This window comes from Notothenia rossii (genome assembly GCF_949606895.1).
Source record: "Notothenia rossii genome assembly, chromosome: 9".
Lineage (NCBI taxonomy): Eukaryota > Metazoa > Chordata > Actinopteri > Perciformes > Nototheniidae > Notothenia > Notothenia rossii.
The window spans coordinates 63817007-63829909 of NC_136907.1; the positions used below are offsets into that span (position 1 = coordinate 63817007).

The 12903-nt window shown below is 41.4% G+C and overlaps 1 protein-coding gene across 2 annotated transcripts; it reads right to left on the reverse strand.

Moving 5' to 3' along the window:
• Window positions 1-179: 179 nt before the first annotated feature.
• On the reverse strand, window positions 180-11945 carry LOC307020852 (plasma membrane calcium-transporting ATPase 1-like). 2 transcript variants are annotated; one of them, XM_079652475.1, is made up of 19 exons: window positions 11848-11945; window positions 9704-9887; window positions 9159-9356; window positions 8435-8692; window positions 7749-7874; window positions 7409-7564; window positions 7056-7199; window positions 6341-6555; window positions 5869-6111; window positions 5268-5509; window positions 4954-5191; window positions 3344-3523; window positions 2914-3001; window positions 2515-2621; window positions 2035-2226; window positions 1277-1490; window positions 929-1140; window positions 725-832; window positions 180-570 (listed from the first exon to the last, which is right to left on the reverse strand). In XM_079652475.1, exons 1-19 carry the CDS (start codon window positions 11848-11850, stop codon window positions 502-504), a joined length of 3177 nt encoding a protein of 1058 aa, XP_079508601.1. In that variant the 5' UTR covers window positions 11851-11945; the 3' UTR covers window positions 180-501. The 2 variants fall into 2 exon arrangements, with proteins under 2 accessions (XP_079508601.1, XP_079508600.1); XM_079652474.1 differs by having other exon boundaries at window positions 11842-11921.
• Between the last annotated feature and the right edge of the window lie 958 nt (window positions 11946-12903).

Consider the following 12903-nt stretch of genomic DNA (forward strand, 5'->3'; position numbering starts at 1 on the left):
ATGAGTAGATTTTGAAAGGGCAACTCTGTTTGCACCTAGAGGTGATACGATACGACTGTATATTTTAAATGTAGTCCTTTTATTTACAATCCTCTCTTATAATGTGCATTAATTATCGACACATGTAGTATTTAGAACATCCTTATGTCACCAACATGGTTCAGATTGTAGACTTCATGAGCATTTTCAGAGATTACTTTATTTAGATCATTCAAAAATAAAGAAATATGAAGCGAGGGCTAGACAGGAAACACAACATTTAGATATTCTCAAAATCCTGCTGACAAACAACTGAATAAAAACGCTGCAACAAACCTACAAGATAACCTCTTTGTCAGAGGTGAACAAATCTATCTTATATATTATAAGAAAGGAACTTATAATAATAACTACAAATAATAATATAAATACAATGAGGGCAGCACCACTTAATTGTATGGGACCAGGCCAGGCAGCATGTGTGGTTCTTCCACAGGCCCCTGGCTCGTCTTCTCAGTGCGGTCACTTTTCTGCACGAGTCGCAGGCTTTATAACCTTCGGGCAGCCGCAGCTTGGGATGCTGGACACCACCTGAGAGACGGGGTAATAATACACAACAATAAGACACATCGGCAACACTCTCTGTATGAGCTGAACATGTTTGTGGACTGTTTTTACTGTCTAATGATGATCAGCTGCAGAAAGGACCAGGTCAATGTTTAATTGCATGTCATCCCTGTCTCACCTGTCCCCACAGCAGGCTGCCGAGACCCAGACAGGCACAGATCAGCCACTGCTGCCAGTTCAGAGCCACACAGCTGAAGGGTGAGCCCCCAACCTGCACAATGAGGATCTACAGGAGGAAGGGAGACACAGCATCATCTAGCAAATCTTTCATCACTCCTCACTGTGAACCAGACCAGGTGTGACGATAGCCCTCCCAGGTTACCTGGGCGAGGAGGGTTCCCAGGAGGATGACGCAGAAGATGGTGTTTTTGAAAATCCCCTCGAACACGTTTCTCTCTCCATGGATCTTCCTTGCGTTGATCTCATTGAAGATTTGCATGAGTACAAACGTGTTGAACACTATGGTGTAGTGTACAGAGGGCGGGGCGTGGAGGGGGGCGTTTCTGCCACTGGCAATGTTGAGCAAAATCTCACCTGTGAAAGGGAGGGTCAAAGTAATTCATCATTAATTAGTAAGTCAGTTGTAATAAGGCTATTGTTCAAATGTTTCTTATTAGGAGGTTTTAAGTGAGCCTGTTTTAGACCACTAAGGTTTGCTGCGTTCACTGACCATGGTAGATCAGGGTGAAGATTACGGCCAGCTGGTAGATGGCGTGTCCGACAATGTTCTTCATCATGGTGTGAGAAATGAGGGGCTTGTCGCGGCCGTAGGGTTTCCTGAGCAGCAGCGCGTCGGTTGGCTGCTCGGTGGCCAGAGCCAGTGAAGCAAAGGTGTCCATTATGAGGTTCACCCACAGCATCTGCACAGCTTTCAGAGGAGAGTCCTGGCAACACACACACACACACACACACACACACACACACACACACACACACACACACACACACACACACACACACACACACACACACACACACACACACACACACACACACACATTCTGTCAGAGTCGCTCAGTCTACATTGATATCCAGAACTGTCACGCTTCAATTTAAAACACTCAGTTTGATAAAGTGTAATCAAGAAAACAGAGACCCACATCTTTGGACCATGAATATTTCCTCATTTTGTGTTTGACGATTCTCTTTAGAATGCCATGCATTTAATGTTATCTGTCATGTTTAAAATAAGAAAAAGAGATTCCCAAAGAACATGCTCCTGTTTGAAGCCAGTGTAGTTCACTCGTCTCCACCGTCTTTGAGGCTTTGAAAAAGAGACTGAACCATGAAATTGTTCCCGGTGGCCCACCCAGCACCTTATGGTAGCTCGGCAGCCTTTTTTAGCAACAGGTTGAGTGTGTGGGTGAATATTTAAAGTCATTCTGTCCACCCATCGTGTAGGCAGCAGAGGTGTCAGGAGGCTGTCACCTGAGTGATACAGGCCCCGGTGAAGGCCACGATGACGGCGACCACATTGACTGTGAGCTGGAACTGCAGGAACTTGGAGATGCTGTCGTAAACATTCCTGCCCCACTTCACTGCCTGCACGATGCTGCTGAAGTTATCGTCTGTCAGGATGATGTCAGACGCCTCCTTCGCCACGTCCGTCCCTGCAATGCCCTGCACAACACAGCATGGTGGTTAGTCAACGCAAAGCTTACACCAGAACTGACTCTGAGCCTAGGTTTAGACCAGGACTGGTGTTGCATCGCAGGTGGATCATGAAGTCATCAATATGTGTTTTCTTAGAGGAATAGCCTAAAACGGTTGATAGTAGAAAAACATAAATGATGCAGCATCAATCATTTTATATTTTCCGTTTCTCAAATCAATAATAATTTGTTACAGTAATAATTGTACAAAGTTTGCAATAAGAATCAGTCTGATGACATTAGCGCCAATAGTTACCATGGCAAAACCAACATCCGCTTTCTTGAGGGCAGGGCCGTCATTTGTTCCATCTCCAGTTACCGCGACAACCTGCCTCTTCTCCAGCACAGTGCTGTTGATGATACCTGAGTAATGGTGAGCACACGCGGCTTAGACACACTTAAGGGCAAAATTCTGATGGTCTTTGAAAACAGCTAGAACACAGTTGTTCTCTGGTGTTTTGAGCCCCTCCTTTCAGAATGTTTGATCGTTGTCTTAAATGTAGGGTTCAGGGTTTCCCTGAATTTGTATGTATGCATACATTAAAAGTTTGCTTTCCATTGATTTTGATGTTTTTATTACATTGCCATACTTGTCCCAATCCCCGTCTATGTGACCCCTACGACTCCCCTTGACCTCGTTTAGTGTGTGGCTCACCTTTGACCAGATTGTATTTGTCGGTCGGAGACGATCTGGCAAGGACTCTCAGATTCGGCCAAATCTTGTCGATGAGCCCCTGCTCAATCTGCACAAAAACCAAAACGAGATAAACATGAAGTGTTAGTTGAGTAACATACATTTAAATCAGAGTTACAGACTGAAATTAGGTTAGTTTCCCCTAAAACAGTTGTTAGTGTGCCAACAAGGGTTAAAAAGAGAATTAAAGTGGTTGTGAGAACATATCAGGGACAGGAAATTAAAAAAGGACAAAATACTTCGACACAACATCTAAAGTGTACCTTTCACAATGTGTATAGTGCCAGAAGTGCTAAAATGTGAAGTGGTTGGAACTACAAAGAAATGTGAGGGGTCATGATGGATTGAGATCATACACTGATGTCTGTGATTCAGTCTGTCTTTGTCTGACCTCTCCCTGACTGTTGCGGATCAGTCGGTTGAACTCCTTGCCGTCTATACACAGGAAGTCCTCTCCAGTGTTCAGGATGCCACATTTGCAGGCTATGGCCCGGGCAGTACTGATGTTGTCCCCGGTTACCATGCGGACAGTGATCCCGGCCTGCTGGCACTTTCTGATAGCTTCTGGTACCTGATGAGGACAACAGAAGAAACAATAAGGTAAGGTGCTCAAAGATTCTGTTGATACACTCAATGTCATAAAGTGTTCCCAAAACTTCTCTCCTTCAAACAAATGTCTCCCGTTTACCTCTAGAGCTCCTCTAAATATCAGCACCGATAGTTATCAGAATTATGGTCTCTCTCTGACACGCTTAAACATAGCCGTGGGAACATGTTTCAAATGGGGGGTGCTGTGGGGATGAAACCAGGGCTGGTTCTGACCAATGTGCTGCCCTATAGGCAAGATTTTAGCTGGCAATGAAAAACCTCTACAAAAGACCAATACACTACAAAAAGAGAAATATATTGACATGGAGGACAGCTTATATAAAAAGGCTTCAAATGTATTTAGTATTATAACATGTTTTAATTGGGGGGTGGACTTCACATACTCTATCTAGGGGGGTCCGGGGGTGCCCCCCCGGGAAGATATTTTTAACATTTTAAAGTAAAATGCTTCAATCTGGTGCACTTTAAGCACCCAATTACTAGAGACTGATCTAGGGGGTACAACTATAAAACACCCATATGAGAAAGATCCGTTTGCATTTTATTAATCAAATAAGTATGTGAACATAACCAATAACCTACCATAGCCAATAACAAATAAATGTAACTTATTTTATTTTTGTTGTTCATTTATATCTTATTTGACCAGTTAACATTTATTTATTTATGCATATTTTTAAATCTCCAGTTTTAAACGATATTTTTGGTTTACTGTCCTATAGTATACATTGGAATGATTTCAAACCTGCTTTTATTTATCCTAATAATTATAAAGGTGTGCCTTGGAAATATTTGTTTACATAAACTGTGATCAAAACGTTTGAGACCCACTGAGATAACTTCGACTAAAGTGAACTATCTAAACCCTCAGAGTCCTTTACCTCACTGAGCCTCTCAGTCTGACAGGACAGAACTCTCCCTCAACATTATTGTAGAAACAGTTTCTTATATCCGTTAGCGCAACAGAAGCTAACAACAATCCCCTCTCTCTATCTCTCTCACTTTGGCTGTGAGCTGCGGGCGCCTGATAAGCCAACATCCCCCACTTTCATCACTACAGCGCCCATCGTACAGGGCAAATGTAAAATGTAACCGGGGTGAAAAGGGTGTTATCTTTACTTAATTATGAATGTTGTTACATCAAGGCTGGAAATTCGTTTTTTTGTATTATATTTGTATTATATCTTGTAGAAGTGAGGATCCCCTGTCCTCCACCAGGGGGTGCTGCAGCACCCTCAGCACCCCTACCTCCCACGGCCCTGCGCTTAAAAGAGACACATTTCATAATTCCACGAGTTGAAAACCCTCACAAAGTGCTGACATACTGTGTATTTGTACTGTTACTGACTGGTTGCCTCCATGTGTCGCTTTGTAAAGACTGAGTTGACGTACCTCAGGTCGTACAGGGTCTTCGATGCCGACCACAGCGATGCAGGTGAGGTTGCTGAGGATGTCTCCCTCGTCTTCCCAGTTGGGCTCTCCGTCAGCGGCTGGGAAATCTTTGTAAGCGAGGCAGATGGTCCTGAGGCCCTGAGACGCCATCGGCTCGATCACCTGCTTCATCATTTCTTCTCGTTTCCGAGTTCTGAAGGGAATTGCCTCGCCGCTGGATGCCAGGATCATACAACACCTGGAACAACAGGAAAGAGTCATGTAGTCATCATATAACTGAGCCAGAGTTGTGTGAGCAGTAGCAGCAAACCTACTTCAGGAGCAGGATCTCAGAGGCCCCCTTGCTGAACATTCGGTAGCTGCCATCAGGGTTATATAGCACGGTGCTCATAGACTTCCTCTCCGAGTTGAAGGTGTAGACCTTGAAGAGACTCTCTTCTGGTATTGTTTTGCGGATGGCCTGGTAGTCTCGGTCCAGCTTGAGGGAGAGTCCCAATAAGGCACACTCAGTCTTGTTTCCTATCTGGCTAGGGAGCCCTCCATCCTTTTCTGGAGCCTGCAGGACACAGCAAAATCACAGCAGAAGTGAAATGTATTTTATTACAAATCAGGTTCTTTAAAGGGTGTGTGAACCAAATGCAGCAGCACATGACAATAACATCAATCCAATAGCATTGGCAACACACAACAACAAATGAGATAAGAAGTGCTCAATGTTTTCCAGGAGCTTTGATCAAATATATGACAATTTGGAGATCTGTAATGACAAATGTGGCTTCTTTAGTAATTAGTAAACCATGACAAGCTGTCCATAACCAGAAGCCAGAAAATGATGAAAAGTAGCAAAATAACGGAACCACCAGTGGGAAACACTTCCTTGAGCTTCCTGAATGGACAGGTATTTTGAAATCTCACCAGTATCTTGGAGGTGTACGCGCAGTTGACCCCTATGCCCGTGGTGAGCAGATCCATGGCCGATGCTGGGATGTCTTTCAACCTCGGTAACCCTTTGTAATAGCGCCCTGTAATGAAAACCTGCACGACCGTCATGCGGTTCATCGTCAGCGTGCCTGTCTTGTCGGAGCAGATGGCTGTGGCGTTGCCCATCGTCTCACAGGCGTCCAGGTGGCGAACCAAGTTGTTGTCCCTCATCATTTTCTGACAAATGGGGAATTCAGAGTTACCCCATTTGAAGTGCTTTATTCAGAATTTACTCCAAACATTTACAGGATGAACAGTGTTTCAGACAGGATTGTCTGGCAGTGGACATTTTGAAAGGCTTAACACCAACATGGAATGTAGCAAATGTTGTCCTTAACCTAATGCTGTTGACTGTACATGTTCAGTGTGGGAGTGACAGGCTGTGTAATGTTGTGTACTAACAGACCTTGACTGAATAGGCCAGGGAGATGGTGACTGCCAGAGGGAGACCTTCAGGCACAGCCACCACCAGTACCGTCACACCGATGATCAAGAACTTGACCAAGAACTGCACGTAGATGGGCATACAGTCGCTGGACCAGGGAACACCCTGCACCCAGAAGGTATCGATCAGGAAGCGAGTGATGAGGATGAGGACGGTGAGAGACGACATGAGCAGTCCTGAAGACACAGACGAAAATACATTTCAGTTCAGTAATGAGCAGTGAAGAGTGCAGAGACCAAACTGAGAGTAAACTGAGACTAAAACCCAGTTTTTCTCATGAGATGACGATGAGTTATCAATGGAGTGTCTACATTGATTTGAAAAGGGAAGAGGACCACCCTGGTGTGAGAGTGGGAGGTCATTGTTTCACCACACACTGGAACTCCTGATGGTGAAATCATGATTTGTATGGTAGTTTTTTGACAATTGTGAACTAAGTGATCAGTATATCTGATGGAAGATAGTGTGTGTGTGTGTGTGTGTGTGTGTGTGTGTGTGTGTGTGTGTGTGTGTGTGTGTGTGTGTGTGTGTGTGTGTGTGTGTGTGTGTGTGTGTGTGTGTGTGTGTGTGTGTGTGTGTGTGTGTAAGTTTAATGTCCACAGACAATCCTGTAGTTGAGTTATTAAGGTTACTAACTGTAATAGAAGGCCAAACAATGATATGATTGAATCAGTACCTGCTTTGCCGATCTGCATGGTCAGTTTGTTCAGCTTCAACTGGAGGACTGACTTGGTCTTCGTTGATAGATGTTTCTTCTTTTCTGGTTGTCCTTCCTCGTTGAGCGACTGAATGTCCATCACAACGTCATCATCGTTTTGTCCTACAGGATAGGAAGGCAATAACACACAAGTCGAGTCAATGGAGCCAGGTTTAACCCAGCATAGCAGCTGACGTTGGTCGATGTAGTCTAAGAGACTGAAATCTGTATTGTTATGACTAAAGATCAAACTTGAATGAAGCAATAAAGTTATAATGATCCATGGTAAGCAGTCTCTAGAATAATCAGATTACTTTGTGTTCTGAACTTACCTTTGTTGTCCACCTTTTGTTTGCCAGCTTCCTCACCAGCATCATCACTGTTATCTTCCTCACCAGCAGCAAGCAGAGCGAAGATGATTCCAGTCTGAGAGTTCACTCCAACAGCAGTGACCAACATCTTGCCAGAGCCCTCCATCACATGGGTACCTGAGGGGGAGAGACAGGAGTTGATCATGATGGAAGCTTCAGACGGCTGGGCTTTTGGATTATTCTGGACCTGACTGAGATCACGATTATTGGGGTAAAGTGGTATTTAAATCAAATCAATTGAAATAATATGCATGTTGTTTTTCCTGCTGTGTTTTCATGTGAAGGGAGAAGGGTGGAGCACCTGACAGCAACATGGGGTCGTTGTCGACACTCTTCTTCACATGATCCGACTCCCCGGTCAGAGAGCTCTCATCTATTTTCAGATCGTTGCCCTGGATCAGGACGCCGTCAGTAGGCAGGAGGTCACCTGGAAAAACAACCAACAGGTACACTGTAACAACAGCTCACCCTCAGCAGGTCCTCATCACAACATTGTATCTGTCACATGAGGACTGGAGGATAACAAAAGTAAAATGATTTTATTGAAACAACTTTCGGACACGATTATTCCGTCAACAAAAGAAAACATTAGAACTGTGTTCTTCTCTGAGAGCCAGAGTCATTGTCACATTGAACTGAGAGCGTTACTAAACAAATTGAAGATTTTCAATAGTAGTTTTAGGACACCTCAATGTCATTATGCTACATTCCCTTTTTTAAGATGCTTATGTCTAAAATGACTTACAATTATAACGAAAGACCTCGTAATTAGACTACGTGTGTTTCCTTTGAGAATCCTCCCATATCTGATAAATAGTCCAATTCAAAAGGAGCAAGAGTTGGATGTCATGTCAAATACAAAATTACAAGTGAAACCCTGTCAAAACTGACATTGTAAAGCATTTCCAAAGCAGTTATTTTTGGCAGTCTTCATGACTTTCACTCAACGGTGAGCTGTGTTTTAGCTGATCCACTTTTTCCTCTTACCATATTTGACTTGTGCGATGTCTCCGACGACAATCTCCGACACGAGGATCTGGATCACGTGCCCTGCCCGGACCACGGTGAACTTCTGCTCCTGATCGATGCGGCTCTGGAGCCCGCGGAACTGCTTCTCCTTACTCCAGTCGTTGAAGGCCGTCACCAGGACGACGCAGACCACAGACAGGAGGATGGCTGCACCTTCGATCCATCCAGCCTCCGCCTCACTGTCCTCCACCACGCCACCGGCAGCTTTGCCGCAGTCTGAACAGAGACAACGTGTGTCAACATTAAGTTATTTGACCTTGCTTATTGAACCGCTCAAACAGTGCTGACCTACATCTTATACATGTCATAGAAAAGGAGCGAATATATCTAATGTTTTAATATAAAAAACTTAGATGATGATGATGATGATGAGGATGATATTAAAACAGGTACAATTTAAATATGCAATGAAAATCAAGCTTTAGAAGCTCCATGCGGATCTTCCACTGAGTAAAAGGCTGAGGAAGAGTGACCTGAGACGTACCCATCTGTCACTCAAAGCTGCCACCCCACTTACAATGTGTAGCATTAAACTTTAATATCATTAAAACAGCTATTTTTTGTGCCTGAAAATAAGCTGTGAGGTGTCTACACACAGGTTCACAATAAAAGTTACAGAAAGATACTTATTTGAAGATGTAAAGGTTTCATTTGATTGTTTAAAAGCAAAATCTAAACTCACGCTGTCTGTCAGCACTGGGTGGACTGTAGAAGGAAAGTGCTAGAGAAATGATGGCTGCCACTTGGAGGATGATGAGTGTGACATCATTCAGGGCTTTCCACACCAACTGCAGAAAGGTTTTTGGCTTTTGAGGAGGGAGGATGTTTTGTCCATACTCCTCTTGCCTTCTGTTGATGTCCTCTACTGTTCCATCCAAACCTGCAGCAGGAGACACAAAGACAATATCAGACTCATGTCCTACCCACTCCGTTTATTGAATATATTATTTTTGTGTTAGAAACCTTCTGGAATTTCTATCTTAAGAGACTCGTATAATTTGCCGTAATGCTTTGCTAACAATATGCGTTTCAAAATTTAATGGGGGGGGGGGGGGGGGGGGGGTATTATTGGCAAACGTGTCTAATATTATAAGAACATACATATATAAGGTTGTCTTCTGTTCATTTCAAGGATTTGTCCGTCTTTGAAACTTGGTGTGATCCAACATCTGGCAGTAACCAGAGACACCAACCTAACACAGAAGCAGTGCTCCTCATCATATGTACCATTGACAGGTGATGTTCCCAGCAGGGAACACAGTCCATTGACATCTCCATACTTCTCCTTGATCATTGCACAGGATTCTTCTCCTCTTAGCTCCATGAGGGAGCGCAGCTCCTGCAAGGAGCAGCCGAAATGCCCCTCCTTATCCTTCATTATATCTCCTTCCTCCGGGACTCCCTCAGAGACCTACCAAAAACATAGTCTAAGTAGTTAGCCCCCGGTGCAGATCTAGCCTGACTATAGGGGGTAAATAAGACAGGTCATTTCAGACATGTCATGGGAAAACACACAAGTACCTGTAGGTAGAAATGTAGAAGAATCACTACACAAAGGTGCATGATTTTCTTTAACAGTCAAGCAGGACTCCAAGCTCATGTCCTTGGTATTGTTTCGCATAAAGTGAGGTTTACACTCTAACAACTGTTTATTTTATCATTTCAAGTAAATTAAGTGCATTAAATAGCACAATTCATAACAGGGAACTTTCAAAACATTTGCATTTTAAAATGTTCTCAACTTTAAAATAAACAAATAATAAGGGTAGCTTAATTTTGAATTTACTTTCTTTTTTAATCACAACCAATCTTATTATTACCTGAACAGCTTTATGACGTCCCTTTTCTCTCTTTTTCAATAGATGTGTGGATGACAAATAAAGAACCTTTAACCTTAATATCTCTCCATGACAACCCTATGCTTCACTCGCGATGTGTGATTAGAATGTTGCTTTTGCCAGCAGTGCTATGGGCCCAGACGTTTGAATATAAACACCTGTTGCTAACACTACTAATAGGAGAAACGGTTGTGAAACATTATTATGTTTTTAATTCCTTCAGTAGGGATTCCTTTATTCAAATAAATCACTGTATTCATATACTTGGTAAACTTTATGTAGAGCCTCTTTATTAAAAATATAAAATAAGTTGACCATCTCACTTAACTACACCTATGATTATCATATCATTTAACATTAGCTTCTTAATTACTCGGCTACATGTAACATAGTTCATTAAACAGTTCTACAAGCAGGATTTTTAGCTTAGGAGAAATTCACTCAACAACATAAGACATATATTTTGTCAGTCTAGTGTCGAAGATAGGCTACTACATTTTAGGTTTATTATAAACTTTAATGTTACATGTAGCTTCTCTGAATCAAACGACATCAACATGGATGTTAGCTAATTACACGATAGCCCGTAGGACAGTAAGACGTTAGGTGGCGCTGTTTAATAGCCAAAACAGTTTTAAAAAATCTCACTTTACCACATTGAACACTTGCTAAATGAATGTGAATAATCATATAGTAGGCTACTGCGAAGCTGGATTTCTAGAGTCACTTCCCTTTACCAACAAATTGGATGCAGATACTGAAGAACTTGGTAAGTAATGAAACTAGGACTTAAAAATTATATATATTAAGTTTACACCCCTGCTTTTGAGGACGAGAGAACGAAAACCCTGTCGAGTATTTTTTTAAATTATATTTTTCTCCCATCAACATAATATAACCATAACATCATGCATTGTTTACTTACAAAACCGTTAACAACAGGGCTAAACCGCCACATAGAAAGAGGGCTAAAAATTAACTATACACGTTAGCATGGGAGAAATGTATCTCTGGTTAAAGTTTAAATAAATAAAGTTTAAAAAAAATGTTGTCAGTCTAATATCGACACCTATATAATTGAGTGGCTTTAGTGATACACATGTTATGATTGTCATATCATTGATGTATCTTCTATATGAGTCAAAGTATCGTAGATTAGTGTTAGCAAACTAAGCTAGAACCTAGGTTACTACATGTTAGCTGGCGCTGACAGTTAAAACTATCTCACGTAACTACATTTAACACTTATTCAATTAATCTGAATAAGCATAGTTTAACTGCAGTATTAAGAAGTACGTTTTTAACTTTAATTAAATAACATAATTTGGTGGCAAGAAACATGATTGTCATATAACATAATGTTAGCTTCTTATACAGTCAAACTGCATTAATGGTAGATAAATGTTAGCTCGCTAAATGATAGCACCGAGGACACTGCGGCGTTAGGTGGCGCTGTTTAATTACCAAACAGTTTGAAACACACTTAACACTTGCTAAGTGATCTGAAAAAGTTAAAGAGTCACTTACCCTTACCATTAAGTTAAATGCTGAAGAAATGTGGACATATTGTAAATAGGGCTAAACACTTCTTTATATACAGTTTATACCCCTGCTGTTATGGCTGAGAGAACGGAAACCCTGTCTCGAGTACTTTTTAAATGTGTATTCTTTATTCAGTAATGAACAAAACATCATACATTGTTTACATACAAACCCTTTAACAACAGTGAGTGGTACACAGCTACATAGAAAAGCAGAACAAAGAAAAGTAAAACAACTGTTATTTCAAAAATATATATTTAAAAATATTTACAGTTAATTTTTATTGCCTCCTTATTAATTATGTTTTTAATATAAGATTATATATATATATATATATATATATATATATATATATTTAAATAGCTTTCAATCCTTGTGACCCAGTGAATCCAGATACATTATAAATATATACTGTATCACTATTGTTCTGAACGTTAGCTGCTTCTGAATGGAGCTTAAATCATTGTGGAATAGTATAACTACATTGGAAAAACTGGACACATATTTTTTACAATTAGTTTAGGGTAGGCCTACGGATATTCAGTTTGATTCTAATTATTATTAATAAGAGCTTAACTTGACAAAGAGCCAGCCTCAGTGAAAAATTGTGTAGTCTATGGGTTGTAGTAACATCATTAATTCCCTGAGTCCTTGAGTTAGATTAGCACATTACTAAATTTGTATTGCTGTCTGTTTTATATGCAGACTATCACTGGGTGGCACAAAGTGTCAAACTCCACACAATGGCCTTGCATTAAAAAAACGTTAATTCCTGCAATAATTTACTTTCTTGTACTGTCATTATGTATACAGAGGACTTTTCTCCAGTTTTTGTTCAATGTATATTTATCCTTAGACTAATATTCAGGTTTATATGGCACTACCTGCTTCAGTGCTTTTATTATTGATCATTCTAAAATGATTAAGAATGACACACTTTCACATGTGACGGTTGAGCATGGTGCCATGAAGTTTGCATCTTGGTTGCCATAACACACATCAGCTGACCTGCAGGAAGTTTCTCAGCTGTCAGGGAAATCCTCATGT

Excerpts from the sequence above, each read along its gene's own strand:
- LOC307020852 (XM_079652474.1), bottom strand. Across the intron at positions 7,200-7,408 it reads ACAAAAGGTGGACAACAAAG|GACAAAACGATGATGACGTT; the intron begins GTAAGTTCAGAA and ends CCTATCCTGTAG. Across the intron at positions 5,192-5,267 it reads TCTGAGATCCTGCTCCTGAA|GTGTTGTATGATCCTGGCAT; the intron begins GTAGGTTTGCTG and ends CTGTTGTTCCAG.